The sequence below is a fragment of the Ascaphus truei genome, unplaced genomic scaffold (assembly GCF_040206685.1).
Source record: "Ascaphus truei isolate aAscTru1 unplaced genomic scaffold, aAscTru1.hap1 HAP1_SCAFFOLD_128, whole genome shotgun sequence".
NCBI classification, from domain to species: domain Eukaryota; kingdom Metazoa; phylum Chordata; class Amphibia; order Anura; family Ascaphidae; genus Ascaphus; species Ascaphus truei.
Genome location: NW_027454154.1, coordinates 797229 through 816909, shown reverse-complemented (window position 1 = coordinate 816909; position 19681 = coordinate 797229). Strand labels below are relative to the sequence as shown.

At 47.5% G+C, this 19681-nt stretch overlaps 1 protein-coding gene across 1 annotated transcript in view; it reads left to right on the top strand.

Annotated features, from left to right (window-relative positions):
• LOC142475580 (uncharacterized) overlaps positions 1–18883 on the top strand; it is a 39137-nt gene extending 20254 nt beyond the window's left edge. The window contains exons 5-12 of the mRNA XM_075581381.1: positions 1421–1475; positions 1564–1625; positions 4959–5069; positions 10757–10817; positions 11750–13104; positions 17940–17994; positions 18477–18580; positions 18761–18883. Of these exons, the coding sequence (XP_075437496.1) occupies positions 1421–1475; positions 1564–1625; positions 4959–5069; positions 10757–10817; positions 11750–13104; positions 17940–17994; positions 18477–18580; positions 18761–18883 (1926 nt within the window). The remainder of the gene's footprint in view (positions 1–1420; positions 1476–1563; positions 1626–4958; positions 5070–10756; positions 10818–11749; positions 13105–17939; positions 17995–18476; positions 18581–18760) is intronic.
• The last annotated feature ends 798 nt before the right edge of the window (positions 18884–19681 follow it).

Below are 19681 nucleotides of genomic sequence, written 5' to 3'. Positions count from 1 at the left end.
CTGTTTAAAAGAGTGGAAGAAAAAAGGGGGGGAAGGAAAAGGGCCAATATCTCCCCAAGGAGGAGGGAGGAGGGGGGGCAAAAGCCCACCATTCCAGCCAAACCACGAACAGCCCCCTCCCCCAGACGTAATAACAGCCTTGCCCCCAGCCCCCCCCCAAAAAAACCACCCCCTGATCATCGTCAGGAGGCGGAACCACATGACACTCGTGTATGCAAAGACCTCCCTTGCCATTAGCCCAACCGCACGGCTAAGCGTGGGCTGGGCGAGCCTCTCTTCCCCCCCCCAGCCACACAAGCGGCCACAATAGGAGGACAGGAACAGGGCTCGCAAACGGCGCCAAGCAAAAACCTCCTCCACGCCGATGCGCCTTCCTACACGCATCAGCCCCAGGTAGGAGTCACTCTCCTCATCCTTCTCCCTCCTCCCCCCGCCGCTGCTACCAATAAAACAGCGCGATAACGAAAGGCAGGACAAAAACCTATCCCTACTCGCAATCCCCAACCTCCCCCCGAGCACCGGCAAAACCGGCAAAAACACATGGGGGGTGGGGGCGGAGGGTCCCTCACCACGAGGAAGGAAGGGAGGTCCCACGCAGGACAAAAAACAACAGCCTTAATTGCAATTCCCCCCCCCCCCCCCCCCCCGGGCACTGGCAAAACCGGCAAAAACACACGGGGGGAGGCGGAGGGTCCCTCACCACGAGGAGGGAAGGGAAAATCCCTCACCCCGGGAGGGGGGCCCAAATCAAACCAATTTTAACCTACTAAACGCAGGAGAAGAGAGGAGAGTGTGTGAAACTGTTGAACGCCAAGGAACAAGTGACAGTTGCTTGTTCCTTGGCTCTATTTAAAAACTAACCGCCCCAACTGCCTTCCCTGATCGTGCACGCGACCAACAGCCTAGCTGGGGGGGGGGGGCCGCACCCCCCGGTCAATAGCTGTAGCCACCCATGCGGGCTAGGCCAGCTCTATAACGGGTAATGAGGATATTACATTTAGATTTTTTTTTTTTAATACGTGGGGTTTATTGATTGTTATTCACATGTTCCAATGATAAAGGGGGTGACCCCCTTGCCAGGTGTGATTTGCCTTTTGTGTTGGCAAAACAGAGTGTAGAGTAGATTATTGATTTTATCTATGAAGCATGTTTATACAGTAGCTGAATATAGATTCCCAGTTCACCAGCGTGGCCTCAAATTCTCTCGCCTCACAATTCCATCATTTTAACTTGAGTATGGTTTAACCAGCATTTATCAGCTGGCTGTTCATAGGAGTTATCAAAAAGTCGAACGAAGATGCAATGCTGATACCTGAAATTTGTTTTAATGGGTGACATTATTTACCAGACATCCATATTCTGTAATTATTTCACTGTTTTTAGAATAAAGGTGTGATAATTTCGTTTTACTCCTTGTCAGGTGCATGCGATTGAAGATAATATTAATGTGTGCTGTGACAGCTACGTTATCTCCGGTAAGAAGGATAAAATATTACTCTGTCCCTAAAAAAAAAAAATACTAAATGAATTGGTTTGCAAGAATATATTTTCTTTCTGTTAAAGGTGAAGATGACAGTGGAAGCCATCCAGATACTACCAGCAATTCCGAACTGAAATCTTCTAATGTAAGTACTGTCACAGGAGACCAGAACTTTTACACCGGGATCACTAGCACCAAATAGGACAAGGTTGTTGAGTAAAATGAGGTTTATTCTGGCACGCCAGCAGACAAAACAAAGATGCACAAAGCAAGATACAATACCACCTGGGGAGTAGACTAGCCTCGCTAGGTGCAGGGGCCTGCTTCAAAAAGGCTTGCCCTGTCCGCTTCTCGTCCAGGATATCAGAGTGCTGATCACACAGCAGCCCCTCTAACGTATCTCCAGCTGGTCACAGTCAAGATCCAAACTCCTTCACAGAATGTCTCCCAGATAGATTCTCTGATCAGCAGTGCCTCTTATATAGCCCTCTGTTGCTATCCTTTACATGGGACGGGTTGCTGGCCAATCAGAGCAGACCTGATTGACCACTCTTTCCCACTCGCCAAATGTCTTTAACACCTCCACGTTCCCAGCCTTTGTCACAATACACATTTCTCTGAAGGAACCTCAGCTGATTAAATCACAGAGTCCCCTCTATAGAAATGTACACATGCAAATCACATTACAAGTCTGTCATCTTAGAAATGAGCACATACAGTCACCTAATCCAATTTACACTTTACAGGGCTGACTCCCAAATCACATCACAGAACAATGTTGATTCACTAAACTGGGGGCTTGCATTTACAGGGAATAAAGTGCTTTGATTTACATACATAGTGCATTATACTTTCCCTGTTCTCCCCCAGATATTAAAGTACATTTGGCCAAAATAAGCCTTACATAGGTGGCCAAGTTACATGGATTATGGGGTAGCTAGCTGGGCTTCATCCCAGTTTTGTGATGACAGCTACCCCATCCATCACAAGTACAGGTAGTCCTCGCTGTCCAACGTTTCACATTACAATGAATGGCATATCCAATGCTTTACAATGCAACCCTATGGGCCATTTTTCTACGCCGGAATGCGTTATCCAACGCTCACCACCACTGATTAACATGGGACTCACTTTACAACGTTTTCATTATCCAACGCTACTTCCAGAACGGATTCTGTTGGATAACCAAGGACTGCCTGTTATTTATTTGCTCCTGATAATGAATGCAACACGAAGGCCTCGGTCAGGGTGGCGCTGAGCGGGCGCTCACGCTGGCCGCGATGAAACACATTGCGACAATGTGTGGCCAGTGTGAGCAAGTGCATGAGCGGCGCCTACCTGCTTGCCAAAGCAAGCAAAATTGAATTTGTTCCTCGCACATCACGTGAGCTGTTTGCCCAATGAGGGCGAACCAGCTCTGTGACGTCATGGCCGCGCCCCCAGTGTGCGCATCTAGCCAGCCACAAATCTCCCAACCGAGCAGGGAGAGTGACGTCACCGCGCATGAGCGCCCGCTCCCTGCCTGGCCTCTGCCTAAGGCTTAATAAATTGTTTGCATGAGAATGTTTTGCTTTATTGTTCAGCCATTAACTACATTATTTAGGGTGCTTTTGTGTGTACCTCTGATGGGGAGGGAGCGTCCTTCTAATCATTCAATCTGACTACATCTGTCTGTCTTCAATGATAAAAACACTCTAACATGGAGTGAAATGAGTGTGGAGGTAATTGCAGCAGTTCAATGAACCAATCCCTATTAGTATTTATATTGACAGGAAACAAAAACAAAAAGAACTTACCCTGTTACTCTTCCGTCACTATGTATTAATGTTCCTTCATAGTTTTAAATGATTCAATGACTGTCATACATTTTTTAATAAACCAACAACTAGAATTTTTCAGAGATAATTGAGTGTACAGAGATTTACAAACCCCTGCATCTCTTTTTCATGTGCAGATGAAGATGCACAACTCTCTCAGCGATTACCCGCACGATCTAGCGTGCCTAAAAGGGTTCAGTTGTTGCTGCTCCCTCATTGGATACAGTGAAATTCATTATTAACTTATTACATTGTTTTGCTGGTGACTTAATTGCCTGATCTATTTTCTTATATATACGCTCCGCGCTGAGCCCCTGCATCCTCAATGAGGATGCCTTGAGAGGGGGCTCACGCGAGCGTCCGCAGGCATGCTGAGGCGCTGGATTTTTCAGCCGACAGCCAAGCTGTTTTTCAGAGCGCTGTCGGCTGAAAACAACCAATCAGCGCGGAGCAGCGTCAATGTCACGGCGCCGTGACGTTGACATTGGTGCGTCGCGGGCGATTGGCCCAGCGACGTCACTGCCCCGCCTCCCTCAGTCTCCCCCCGCCTCCGATCGCGCCCGCTGGCTCGCCTGCATGGGCATGAAATCGCGCAGATTTCAGCAGGCGAGCCTCAGCGTCAGCGCGGTCCAGCCCTGCTTCCCCTTCTATGGACCCAGCCTTAGGCTTGGATTTGAACCAGGGATGGTGGCTATTTTGTCCGATGTGGAATGTGTTGCTTACAAAAACAGGAAGTCCATCTTCAGTTTGGAGGCAAACTGACCACCAGAATTTCCCACGTTTGCGCAATGTAACCATTTATTTAAAATTCGTTTTTGAGAGACGGGCTTTTTTTCTGTTTCAATTTTGTTGTTGCAATTAGTTAATACAAAGAAGTGAGATTTTAGCTCAGGGGACGGGTTTAAAGCTGCAGTTCAAGCAATATCCTACGTGTATGTTTGTTTTAATAAATCAGTTCTGTACAATGAGAAAATACTTGTAGCCCTTTTTTTTTTTTAACAATTTTTTAAAGACATTTTTAATGTATTATAATGTAACAAGCATTTTTGTTTCTATAGCAACCATTTACAAAGTCACACACACTTCCTCTTCTGAAACGCTCTGGCATACCCCTTTTGCCCTCTCTAGCAGTACACCAATTGTATCTAGTGGCTGCCTGGTCACATGATCTTTCCCACAGAACTTTGCATCTTGGGGAATCTTCTGCTGCCCTAATGGTGATGTAAAGAACCCCCAAAACCAAATCTTCAGCGATTAATTACAGGAGAAACAATCGATCTGCAGCTTAGCTAATCACTTGTCAGTGTGCAGATTTTATTGATGCACATATTAAATGAAAAAATAAATACATTAAAAAAAAACGGCAGCCTGAACTGCAGATTTAAGTAAATCATTCCATTTATGTGACACCCCATACTTTTTGGATCAAGTTAAAGGTCTATTTTCCCGTGGGAGGTATCCACAAAATATCACTGCACAGTATGGTCTGTCCAAAATGAAATCGGAAGGTGGGTGCTGAATCCTCCCCTTCTTCCCTTTTTTTTTAAAAATTATATAAATATGCTTCATGATCTATTCTATACTATATATAGTGATATATATATATATATATATATATATATATATATATATATATATATATATATATATTTTTTTAACAGGATCATGCTCCTTTAGTGCATTTTTCAGATCTGAAGCTTGGGAAAAAATATGTTGCAGATGTAGATATTATTGTTCACTTCAATGAAAGAGCAATTCCTAAAACATTGGCCGTAAGTATATATTTTTGAATCTTACATTTTAGAACCACTGCTCTGTACACATTGCAAGTTCTCTCCAAACAACTCTTCCACACACACATTTTCCATGATATCTCACTTTTTAGTCTCCTATTCCTCAACTTGCATCCAAAACCTCTGCCGGGTCCAAACATTTTCTACCTACCCTGGAACATCAAATTTGCCTTACCCTTCACATAAGGTGTCTGAAAAACGCCTTCCTTCGAAGAATGGTTTTCAACATCCTCCTGTTATGTTACTCTGCTTATTCCTGCCTCTACTGCAACACACATTAGCTCAGGGGTGGGCAACTCCAATCCTCATGGGCCACCAACAGGTCCGGTATTAAGGATATCCCTGCTTCAGCGCAGGTGGCAGTTTTTGACTGAGCCACCTGTGCTGACGCAGGAATATCATTAATACCAGACCTGTTGGTGGCCCTTGAGGACTGGAGTTGCCCACCCCTGTGCTAGATTCATAGTAGTCTTTACAACCACACCCATCTTTTGAAGTGAAACTTTAATGGCACCTAGTAAATTCTCATAGGACAAAATCTCCTTCACGGAGGCGAAAATGTGTAACGGAAGTGACGTAATTTGCTGGTGCTGCACCGCGCATACACAGAAGTGGTCGCCGCATGCGCAGGTGACATCAGAACCGCTTGTGCAGGAGCAGTCAGAGTGCATGCGCAGAAGCGGCAAAAGTTGCATCCACATGCGTACAAACGCCTGATGGCATTCGCGCATGTGCTGAAGAACTTTTCCATTATCGTGCATGCGCAGAAACAACTAACAGAGGCCAGCACCGCATTCGCAGAAACGACCAGAGCCGCTTGTGCATGCGTGTAAACGGCCGTCCACCCTCACGCATGCATAGAAGAGGTTTCCCATTTTCACGCATGTGCAGAAACAGCCAGAGCTGCTTGCACATGTGCTGGATGTTGGGAAACGTTGCTATGGTGTTCCCACTATTTATGGCACACCTGGCACATTTTGTGAGGTAAATTCTCGCTTCATCAAAGGTGATTCAATAGCCCTCTAAATGAGCAGAACATGAGCTTATAAAGAAGTAACAATTGATATTACACACCCATCTGTTAAATTCATTGTATGTATGAAAGAAAGTACAACTCTGTCTTGTCCTCGTCTCTTGATCTACATGCCCCGCTTTCTCTCTGCCGCCCTCGCCCTTCTAACCCTAGACCCTGGCTAAATTCCCACACGCGCATGCTGCGTTCCTCCACTCGTTCCTCTGAACGCCTCTGGAGGAAGTCTCACACTCTCGCAGACTTCCTTCACTACAAATTTATGCTATCCTGTTTCAACTCTGCCCTCTCGCAAGCTAAACAAGCCTACTTTTCTGCACTAATCAACATGCACAAGTCTAACCCACGCCGACTGTTCTCTGTCTTTGATACTCTACTCAAACCACCCTCAGCTGCCTCTCCTTCTTCCATCTCCGCTCAGGACTTTGCTGACTATTTTAAGGAAAAGGTGGAATCCATACGGCAGAACATCCCCTCTGTTTCTTCCCCCCATCCTACACCTCTTCCTAACTCTCCTCCTGCCTTCCTTGAGTCTTTTTCCACTGTCTCAGAGGAGGATGTGTCGCTGTTGATCTCCTCTTCTCCCTCTACCACTTGCCCTCTTGACCCCATTCCCTCCCATCTCCTAAAACCTCTAGCTCCTACTATAATCCCTACGCTTACACACATTTTTAACTCCTCCCTCTGCTCTGGAACCTTTCCATCCTCCTTCAAACATGCAACAGTCATACCATTACTCAAAAACAGCAAGCTTGACCCTACCTGTCTTTCTAACTATCGACCTGTCTCCCTCCTGCCTTTTGCCTCTAAACTACTTGAACGTCTTGTATTCTCTCGCTTGCTCCATTTTCTCAACACCTATTCTCTCCTAGACCCTCTACAATCTGGCTTCCGCACTGCTCACTCCACCGAAACAGCCCTCACCAAAATAACTGACGACCTCCATGCTGCCAAAGACAGAGGTCATTACACTCTGCTCATATTACTCGACCTCTCTGCAGCATTTGACACCGTGGACCACCCTCTTCTCCTCCACATTCTCCATACTCTAGGTATTCGGAACAAAGCTCTATCATGGATCTCATCCTACCTCTCCCATCGTACTTTTAGTGTCTCTTCTGCTAACACCTCCTCCTCCTCTTTTGATCTCTCTTTGGGGGTACCCCAGGGCTCTGTCCTGGGACCTCTTCTCTTTTCTCTGTACACACTCTCTATAGGTGACCTAATAACATCTTTTGGGTTTAATTATCACCTCTTTGCCGACGACACACAAATATACTTTTCAACACCTGACCTTACACCTGCTGTACAAACCAAAGTTTCTGAATGTCTCTCTGCTATATCATCCTGGATGGCCCTCCGACGCCTTAAACTCAACATGGCTAAAACAGAGCTCCTCATACTTCCTCCCAAACCTGGCCCTACTACCTCCTTCCACATTACTGTTGGAACTACAATCATTCACCCAGTAGCCCAAGCACGCTGCCTAGGGGTCACACTCGACTCCTCTCTCACATTCGCCCCTCACATTCAAAACATTTCTAAAACTTGTCGCTTTTTCCTCCGCAATATAACTAAGATACGCCCTTTCCTCTGTTGTTCGACTGCTAAAACTCTGACTCAGGCCCTCATTCTCTCCCGTCTTGATTACTGTAACCTCCTGCTGTCTGGCCTTCCTGCCTCTCACCTGTCTCCCCTACAATCTATCCTAAATGCTGCTGCCAGAATCACTCTACTCTTTCCTAGATCTGTCTCAGCATCTCCCCTCATGAAATCCCTCTCCTGGCTTCCGATCAAATCCCGCATCTCACACTCCATTCTTCTCCTCACTTTTAAAGCTTTACACTTTTCTGCTCCTCCTTACATCTCAGCCCTAATTTCTCGCTATGCACCATCCCGACTCTTGCGTTCTGCTCAAGGATGTCTACTTTCTACCCCCTTTGTATCTAAAGCCCTCTCCCGCCTTAAACCTTTTTCACTGACTGCCCCACACCTCTGGAATGCCCTTCCCCTCAGTACCCGACTAGCACCCTCTCTATCCACCTTTAAGACCCACCTTAAGACACACTTACTTAAAGAAGCATATGAATAGCACTGTGGATATTCTGAACACAGGATACATAAAGATTGGCCCCCTGCAGACGCACTTACCAGAACTCCCTCCTACTGTCTGTGTACGTTCTCCCTACCTACCAATTAGAATGTAAGCTCCTCAGGGCAGGGACTCCTCTTCCGAAATGTTACTTTTATGTCTAAAGCACTTATTCCCATGATCTGTTATTTATATTATCTGTTATTTATTTGATTACCACATGTATTACTACTGTGAAGCGCTATGTACACTAATGGCGCTATATAAATAAAGACATACAATACAATACAATACAATACAATGTATGCAACTGTCTAAATAAACAAACACTTCTGGTCTAAGGATAATTGAAAAAAAAAACTTAGTATGTGTGTTGAAAATTTATGAATGAAAAGAACCAGCAACACAAGCATGAGGATGAATAATAAATAAAATACAAATGTATCACATACTGTAACTAAGGACAACATGGGTAATCCTGAATGAAAGCAAAATATAGAAGTGAGTTTTAAAAAAAAAGTGTGTGCCGATCACGCGCGTTCGAAGTGAAACTTCTTTGTTTTGTCACTGATTTGTATTTTGATTTTTATGATTTTGATTGAATGAAAGAATTTTGAAAGTATCGGCATTTAGATACTTTAAAATCCAAATTATGTATACAGGTAAACCCCGTTATAGCGCGGTCCTCGGGGACCACCCGATCCGACCGCGCTACAAACGGGGTCGCGCTAATTAAATTAATTAATTAATTAAACAAATTTAAAAATGGCCGCCGCGCCCGGGGTTCCGTGTCTACAGAGGGGGGAGAGCTGGGATCGCATCATCGCACTGTGCTGCACTGTGCTACTCCTCCCTCCTCCCCAGCAGTCAGAGAGCTGCAGGCAGTGCTTGGAGAGTGCGAGGCTCAGGGCTGCAGCCTTCTCTCCATGGCAATTTTACTCACATGTCCACTGATCACCCGCACAGCAGCTTCTCCTGCTCTCACTCGCAAACTTTTCAGGGACGCCAGGGGAGCCTGCCCTGTCTAGGAAGAGAGCTGTGTGTCTGTGTGTCTGTGTTCCTGATAGCTTCTCCTGCTCTACACCACAGACATTCTATCCTGTGTGTGTGGGGGGGGGGGGGGGAGAGGGAGAGAGTGTGTGTGTCCTGTGAGTGTGTGTGCTGTGCAGTGTCCTGTGAGTGTGTGTACTGTGCAGTGTCCTGTCAGTGTGTGTGCTGTGCAGTGTCCTGTGAGTGTGTGTGCTGTGCAGTGTCCTGTGAGTGTGTGTGCAGTGTCCTGTGAATGTGTGTGCAGTGTGCAGTATCCTGTGAGTGTGTGCAGTGTCCTGTGAGTGTGTGCAGTGTCCTGTGAGTGTGTGCAGTGTGCAGTGTCCTGTGAGTGTGTGCAGTGTCCTGTGAGTGTGTGCAGTGTGTGTGCAGTGTGCAGTCAGTGTGTGCAGTGTCCTGTGAGTATGTAGTGTCCTGTGAGTGTGTGCAGTGGTGCAGTGAGAGTGTGTGTGCAGTGAGTGTGTGTGTGCAGTGAGAGTGTGTGTGTGTGCAGTGAGAGTGTGTGTGCAGTGTGTGCAGTGTGAAGCGTGCAGTGTGCAAAAAAACATGTAAAAAAAATTTTAGATTTATATATTTATTTATTTTTAAACGGGAGCCACGTGAAAACCGCGTTATAACGGGTCGCGCTATAACGGGGTTTACCTGTATATCTTACTTTAGTTATCATAAGTCAATTGTATCATCTTTTCCAACTGGTATTATGGAAATTTCTTCAGGAAAAAAAATTATACTCAAGTCTTTAATTCAATCAAAATCATAACAATCAAAATACAATGTCAGTGACAAAACACAAAGAAGTTTCACTTAGAACGCGCATGCTCGGCACACACCCTTCCTTTTTTTCTTCCCCACTGTAACTTGCACGCCCTCACGTTTTGGACTGTATCCTTTGAGCAAGGCCCTCCTTGCTTATTGTCTGTTAATGTCATTTTATTGTTATGGTCTTTCACAGCCCGTTGTACTGCGCTGCTAAATATTATCTCTTTATAAATAAATGACTTTTTACTAAGTAAATTCTATGATCTGTAGCCAATTGGCTTTTCTGCCATTTGATAGGAAATTGGCAAGTAAAATGTAGAGTATGACTTGTAGATGTCACTGCTAATTACACCTTTAGGCCTCGTCCATGGTAAGCACTTGCTTGCTGAAGCATGCTGACGCGCGCTCCCGTTCAGCACTGAGCCCCTACAGTCGCAATTAGAGCGGCTTCAGTAGGGGCTCGCTTACGCTTCCGCAAGCGCGCGGAACCGTAGGTCTTACCCAATTTTAAAAATCCAAAAAAATCAAGCGCTTGCCGGTCACGTGAGCGGTACGCCCAATGAGGGCGGACCAGCTCCGTGACGGAACTGGCCCGCCCCCTGACGGAGCGCAGGGCAAGCAACCGCAAGGCCAGGGAAAGACAACGCTTTCCCTGCGCCTCAGCACGCAAGCGAAGAGCCTGGACGAGGCCTTAGTTAGGACGTGATCTATTATCTTTTTCTTTTCTTTTTTTTGTAGGTTGAACGCACAGGAGAAAAATATTTTTCTGTAAAAGTTTCGCCAATGAAAAATAAACACGGTAATAAAAAATGCCCCCCTCCCCCGCCATTCTCTGCCTTTGTATTGGATACAGATGTAGCCAGTATTACTATCGCCAGAGCTGTGTGAAGAAAAGCAAAACGCTGCGGCTCGGGGAACGAACCGTAAAAACCATGGCTGCTTTCAGTGGGTTTATTCTACCTGATACGACCAAGGCTGCATCTGTATAGTAATGTTTGGTAGATTGCTCAAGGACCTTGTAGACAAAATTGGTTGATTTGGAAACCATTCACTGAAAAATCTGATATCTGTCTTGTCCAGTTGGTTGTTTAGGAACTGCGGTCTCTTTTATGGTGAGAAGCAATGTGCTGTACTGTACAATCAATGGTGCATTAACTTTCATTTATGTGAATGGAAGTGACGTCACTGTTATAATGGTGCATTACTTCACTTCACAGAGGGTGTGTCATTGCAGATGGAAAGCTTGTGTGATCTGAGTTAGCATTATGTCAATGTTTTGTCACATTGTTACATCATGACAGAATATATTCACTGGCCCCTATTCTACAGCATACGTAACAGAACATTGTACATCTATCAAAGATCTCGCGGCAAACCCGGCTGGTTTTTATTAGTTTTGGGGAGTTCCCCGGAGCTGAATCTTACTATATGCTGGTGCAAATTACTGGTATAAAGCCTCCAGGGAAATTAAATGTCCGTTCAAATCGCAGGCCAATAGGAAGCTGGAATCATGGCCATTTAAATCTCCTGCTTCCACAGCGGTAACTTCACCGAAGGTATGTCTGGAACTAGGAGGTCACAGAGCTGAAAATAATGCAGGTCATGGGACTTGTCCAATCCAGTTACAAAAACAACTGCAGAATAAATACACAGTGTTAAAGCTGAACAATTATTGACTTTTTTTAGATCTTTAAAATGTAATTGATAACGTTATAAATTTTCATTTTCCAGGTAACAGAGAAGATATTTCTCTTGGATATCTTGAACATAAAAGTACCAATGCTTCCCGTTCTTTTGCTTCTCCTCTAAAAGTCTCCATTGCCACACAACTGAAAAGATTTATTGGTAGACACAATAGACAGTTGGCGTCGGATAGTACAGCAGGAGCATGTAAGCAGACACTTTGTTTTACGGAAGGGGAGGACAGTGAAACAGATAAGCCAGAATCTGTGGACTGTAACGACTCTAATTTCTCTGAATTCGGGGATGTCACTCTTGCTGACTTTTATCCGAATATGATACAATTTTTCAGCAGACTGATGGAAATCCAAAGCAAAAAATGGGCAGCCGTTAATGTACTTCAATACTACAGACGCAATGTTTGGTACGCTAACAAGCACAAGACAGATCTTACCAGAGTAAAAAGAGAGATTCCCACATCCAGGCTTTCAAAGTCGCTGCTGGGCCCAATTTCTAAGAAAGAGAAAGCGTGTTGCACTGTTAATTATGAGGCAAATTCCCACATGCCTTGGAGACCTGAAGATACAAGCGATTTGAACAATTCCGGTATTGCTGAACGTGGGCAGAGGAGCTTGTGCTCCAGAGATCCTTACACAGAACAAAGTCTTCAAGTTGCAAAGCCGAATCTACTGCAAGCTTCTTTTTTGTCACATACCCTTCCCACAGACCAGACTTTTACTAACGAAATCTGTAATGAGAGCGGCATCGCATCAAGGCCAGAATGTTTGCGTAAAAGTGACGCATGGTTTACCAGATGTGTACTTCCATGTTCTTCATTATTGGGTCCAAGAGAAAGCTATCAAGTTGGTGAATCGCCATCAAAACTGTTGTCTGCGGCGTTGCTGAATCAAAGGAAGCTGGAGAATTGTGAGATAAAGTCACCAGCACAGACTTCTAACCATGTAGGGCTGATTATGTGGCCCAAAGAGATTCAAGGCACCATAAGAAGAAGGCATTCTTTTTCCACATTTCCTATAGTGAAAAGTCCTGCTAAAACCAGTTCAGAACTTAAAACCGTGTACAGGAAACTAGTTTTAGGGGATCCACATCCGATGTTTTTGCCCAGGCGAAGAATCCTAAACGCAATTAGCCAAGAAACGCAAGTATCAGAAACTGTAAATGCTCTGATCAATTCACCAGTGTCAAGCAGACGTAAAAGGGCAGCAAGTGATGATCTGTCTTTTTCAAAGCTTAAAAGGCACAGAAGTATACCAGAAAGCCATATGTCGGGTGCATTGCAGCCACAATCTTATTATATAGCAAACCGGTGTCCCCAGTGGGAAAGGACTGGCATGACTGAGAGTGTTTTCGAAGCCTCGTACAATGGCAACTCTAGTCATTATCCAGTAAGTCAATCTGCCTTTTTGGTCTTGCAAATGTATTTTACTGTTATGGTTCTAGAACAGAGTGCATACTGACTAAGCCAAAGTCTGTTTTCTAATCTTCCTCCTGGATATAGTGCAGTGTATGGGTTCTCTCCCTCCCCACCCACCTTATTGAATCAAATCAAAACTGTAACTCTGATCCTTTGTTCCAAAAATACGCTTTAGTTGAATTTTAGCCATTTGAGCTTTTTGGAGTAGAACGGTCCGTGAATGCCAGTGCCTGTTACTAGTCTCTTTGCCTCAGCTTGCAGAGCTGGGATCTTTTTTCACTTTGTAGGCTATCGTTCTGTGCAAATTAGTGCATTAGAAAGTTCTGCTGGATCCCACTTCAGAGCTGACTGCAAATTGCTCTGAAGTAGTTTTATAGCAACTTGTAATTGTGTGTGTCTGCGACACTTTCTCTCAATCTTCTCACTTGGGCACCTTAGCTAGGCTATTGGCTGGTTATATCCATCACACATTCATATTTAATATAATTGCACACATGCTTGGTAATTAATTTGTTATTCCTAACATTTGAGTTGTCCTGAGAAGATTGTTGAGAAAAACTGATTATAGTGAGTGCAAACTTTTTTTGAAGTGAAACTTCCTTAGTGGCACCTCATTCGTGATGGGGCAAAAAAGAATTGTGGAGACAGAAATGAAACGGATGTGACGTCAGTGCTGGCAGTTGAGGCCGGGCTGTGTTCTGGCTCAGCCCGACCCCAACACTGACATCACACCCGCTCCACAAATCAGATCGCCGCCGGCGCCGCTCCTAATCGCTCCCCCCCCTAAGCCCCCTCCCCCCCCCAGCCCCACCCCCCCCACACATCGTGACAAATGCGGCGCTCCTAACGGCCGCTGCCATGCCGCGCATGCGCAGTTGTGACGGCGCCGCTGATTCCCCGCCCGTTCCCCGCCCATTGATATGCTGCGCATGCCCGGTAGTCATGGCGACGCTCGAGACGCCATGACTCTCCTCACAGGGACACTGAAGCCCACACTGCTCCCCGGGGCTCTATGCAGGCACTGATCTCCTGCGGCCTCTCCTCCCGGTGCATGCCCCGGCCGAGGCATAGAACTGCTCCGGAAACGGGGGGGGAGGAGGGGGGTGATGAGTGCGCTGCGTCCCCCACGTCCCCCACAGCACCATCAGAAGCCTCCGAGTTGGCTCCAGCTGACGATGACGCGCTTCTCCCTCTCCCCCCGCCGACACTGCCTCCATCTCCTCTGTGCCGCGATCTGGTAGGAATGGGGGGGGGGGAATGCTGAAAGGGTCTGGGTGCAGGGAAAGGATAAGGGTGCTGGGGGGAGGACAAGTGTGCTGGGGGGAGGACAAGTGTGCTTGGGAGAGTCAGGAGAAAGGGGGGCAGGACACACACACACACACACATACATACACACTGACACATACACACTGACACATACACACATACTGACTCACATACACACACACTGACTCACATACACACACACACATACACACTGACTGACACACACACTGACACACACCCCCACACACTCACTGACCCCCTCCCCCACACACTGACTGACCCCACCCACTGACTGACCCCCCCCACACACACTGACTGACCTCCCCCACCCCCCCCACACACTGACTGACCCCCCCACCCCCCCCACACACTGACTGACCCACCCACCCCCCCGTCACTGACTGACCCCCCCACCCCCCCCACACACTGACTGACCCACCCACCCCCCCACACACTGACTGACCCACCCACCCCCCCCACACACTGACTGACCCACCCACCCCCCCCACACACTGACTGACCCACCCGCCCCCCCCCCACACACACTGACTGACCCCCCCCCCCACACACACTGACTGACCCCCCCCCCCACACACACACTGACTGAACCCACCCCCCCCGACACACACTGACTGACCCACCCCCCCCCCACACACTGACTGACCCACCCACACCCCCCCCACAGTGACTGACCCACACACTGACTGACCCACCCACCCCCCCCCACACACTGACTGACCCACCCCCCCCCACACACTGACTGACCCACCCACCCCCCCACACACTGACTGACCCACCCACCCCCACACACTGACTGACCCACCCACCCCCCCCACACACTGACTGACCCCCCCCCCACACACTGACTGACGCACCCACCCCCCCCACACACTGACTGACCCACCCACCCCCCACCCCCCACACACTGACTGACCCACCCACCCCCCCACACACTGACTGACCCACCCACCCCCCCCCCCACACACTGACTGACCCACCAACCCCCCCCCCACACTGACTGACCCACCCACCCCCCCCACACACTGACTGACCCACCCACCCCCCCACACACTGACTGACCCACCCACCCCCCCTACACACTGACTCACCCACCCCCCCACACACTGACTGACCCACCCACCCCCCCACACACTGACTGACCCACCCACCCCCCCCACACACTGACTGAACCCCCCACACACTGACTGACCCACCCACCCCCCCCCACACACTGACTGAGCCACCCACCCCCCCCCACACACTGACTGACCCACCCACCCCCCCACACACTGACTGACCCACCCACCCCCCCACACACTGACTGACCCACCCACACCTCCCCGCACACTGACTGACTGACTGACCCACCCACACCTCCCCGCACACTGACTGACTGACCCACCCACACCTCCCCGCACACTGTCTGTCTGACTGACCCACCCACACACACCTCCACGCACAATGACTGACTGACCCACCCACCCACACTTCCCCGCACACTGACTGACCCACCCACCCACACTTCCCCGCACACTGACTGACTGACCCACCCACACCTCCCCGCACACTGACTGACTGACCCACCCACACCTCCCCGCACACTGACTGACTGACCCACCCACACCTCCCCGCACACTGACTGACTGACCCACCCACACCTCCCCGCACACTGACTGACTGACCCACCCACACCTCCCCGCACACTGACTGACTGACCCACCCACACCTCCCCACACACTGACTGACTGACCCACCCACACCTCCCCGCACACTGACTGACTGACCCACCCACCCCCCCCCCCACACACTGACTGACCCACCCACCCCCCACACACTGACTGACCCACCTACCCCCCCCACACACTGACTGACCCACCCACCCCCCCCCACACACTGACTGACCCACCCACCCCCCCCCCACACTGACTGACCCACCCACCCCCCCACACACTGACTGAACACACACTGACTGACCCACCCACCCCCTACACACTGACTCACCCACCCCCCCACACACTGACTGACCCACCCACCCCCCCACACACTGACTGACCCACCCACCCCCCCACACACTGACTGACCCACCCACCCCCGCCCCCCACACACTGACTGAACCCCCCACACACTGACTGACCCACCCACCCCCCCCCCACACACTGACTGACCCACCCACCCCCCCCCACACACTGACTGACACACTGACTGACCCACCCACCCCCCCACACACTGACTGACCCACCCACACCTCCCCGCACACTGACTGACTGACTGACCCACACCTCCCCGCACACTGACTGACTGACTGACCCACCCACACCTCCCCGCACACTCACTGACTGACCCACCCACACCTCCCCGCACACTGTCTGTCTGACTGACCCACCCACACACACCTCCACGCACAATGACTGACTGACCCACCCACCCACACTTCCCCGCACACTGACTGACTGACCCACCCACCCACACTTCCCCGCACACTGACTGACTGACCCACCCACACCTCCCCGCACACTGACTGACTGACCCACCCACACCTCCCCGCACACTGACTGACTGACCCACCCACACCTCCCCGCACACTGACTGACTGACCCACCCACACCTCCCCGCACACTGACTGACTGACCCACCCACACCTCCCCGCACACTGACTGACTGACCCACCCACACCTCCCCGCACACTGACTGACTGACCCACCCACACCTCCCCGCACACTGACTGACTGACCCACCCACACCTCCCCGCACACTGACTGACTGACCCACCCCTCCCCGCACACTGACTGACTCACCCACACCTCCCCGCACACTGACTGACTCACCCACCCCTCCCCGCACACTGACTGACTCACCCACACCCCCCCGCACACTCTGACCCACCCAAACACTGACTGACACACACACTGACTTACACATACACACTGACTGACACACATACACACACACTGACTGACACACACACACACACACTGACTGACACACACACTGACTGACTGACTGACATACACACACACACTGACTGACTGACTGACTGACACACACACTGACACACATACACACAAGGAATTCACACTTAGTGCAAATAGCTAATACATGGGATGTGTGCCGAGCACGCGCATTCTAAGTCAAATTTATTTGCGTTTTGTAACTGAAATTGTATTTTGATTTTTAATTAAAACATCACCAACACAAATACAATTTCTGTGACAAAAGTCAAAGAAGTTTCACTTACTATGCGCGTGCTCAGCACACACAGCTTTTTTTTTTTTTTTTAATGTTGCAGTGGTCTCAATTTTGTACTTTAAACTGTGAAGGGCTAACAAAGTTGAAGAGACAATGTTATATTGCTTAATCCTTATTGCATCGCCAGTTTACATTCTTAAGTCGGACGGCACGTGCTCCTAGAAAGTATGCCAAATTTCCTGTTCTTTTGGTGACCGGTTTAAATTCAAATAATGTTTATTAGCAATGTTTAGTAGTTAAGGTAAGAAATAATAAGTCTGTGCTTTGCATAATATAGAACTATTTGATTTGCAGAATGAATATCCTGCTCTTTCAAATCGTACATTATCTCTGAGTCCAAGTGCCTCTGGTAAGTTGTTTAGAACACTTAGCAATGTATTTCATTATCAATTTGCAGTGCAAGTTCATTTTACAATAATTTGGTGTACTCTGGGTGACAGAGATTTGGGAACAAGTACAGAGAAAAACAATCTTACCTAATTGATTGTCAAATCTGTAGTTAACCTGTTGAGAAGCAGACTTCACACACGTTTTGAATTATTTTTGAGTATGGAACGAGTAGATATACTGACATATTTATGGTATGATGACCAAGAGAGAACATCGATATAGGAAGGTGCAGTGCAGCAGGTTTTCTGTTATAGGTATTATTTTGTTACTCATCACAGCACAGTTTTCTCTTGCCAACTTACCTATGATATTATCTCACTTCAAATGTGTATTGACTGTCTAATTCCAATGAAAACAACATGTTTACAACAGAAGTAAATTACGACAGCCTGTCATTCCTATGACCAAATCTCGGTATATGAATTTTCATTCTGCTTCAAGGTTCTTTGGCTCAGAGGGGATACAGCTGGAGCCCAAGAGGTCCCAATACTTGGAGCTCACCTAGAAGAGTACAAAGGACCAACACCAGGTATGGTGAAATGACGGTAACTTCTAAAAAATGGAACAAAGGATTTAGTAACATAAGCTTTCTTCAGTACTCCTTAGTTTAATTTGAAACCTGATTTAGCTGTTGAGCAGCCAGTAAAAATCCATGTGTTTTTTCATTTCTTAACTATTTGTTTGAAAGCATAAATGTGCATTGTTTCTGTTTTTTGTTTTTAAAGGCACAATGTTTAGTATCAAATCCTGGTTTGGCTGTTGTTATTACCATCACAGTTTGGTTAATATATGGAGTCGTGATAAATGTTCCTGTAAAACATGTCACGAGAGCTGAATGTCAGATGTAAAAGAAGTACAGTACAAGCATAAATGCAACTGTACACATTATATTATCTCTCACCACATTTAACATGCATTCCAATTAGGGAGTGTTTACCGCATTCTCGTCCCTGAGCACTTCACTAATCTGCGGGTAGAGAATTTCTCCTATGGAAAAAGAGTACAATAGAAAGAAAGCCATGTTGATAAATGTCACGTAGATGCTTGAGTGTATGAAAGGGATCAACCACAAAACGGGTCTCTAAATACCTTTACAAGTCTGTAGGGGAGTGTCTTGATTGTTTATCACTTTCCCTTGACCGGGGACACATTTATGACCTGAAATCGAGGACTTTCATTTATTTCGACTTTAATCAGAGTATAAAAGACTCCATAAGTCTCTCCAAGTACTTAACCAGCACCATCATATTCCAGATAACCCCTCAGATATATACATATTAAATGTAATTTGTGGGTGAAATTAATGTATCTGCAACTGGTTACATGTAAAAATGTGTAGAATATCATTATAACAACCACGTACATTGGTTTGTACACCAACACATACTGTACAAAACATTTAATTCTTGCTAGCCTGTAGTTGTAAAGACATACCAACCCCATGGTAACTCCATTTAAATCTGGTTTTAATGGATCCTTTGGAGAGAACGTCCTTAGAATTGCAAATCTGAGTACACGCGATCCGTCTTGGTCGCCCCAGCTGTCATTTTCATATAAAGAATTAGAGAGCCGGCATTCCCTTATATATTTTAGTACATGGGCCTGCACTTGGAACCTAAGCTTTTGACACAGACGCAAGGCAGAAC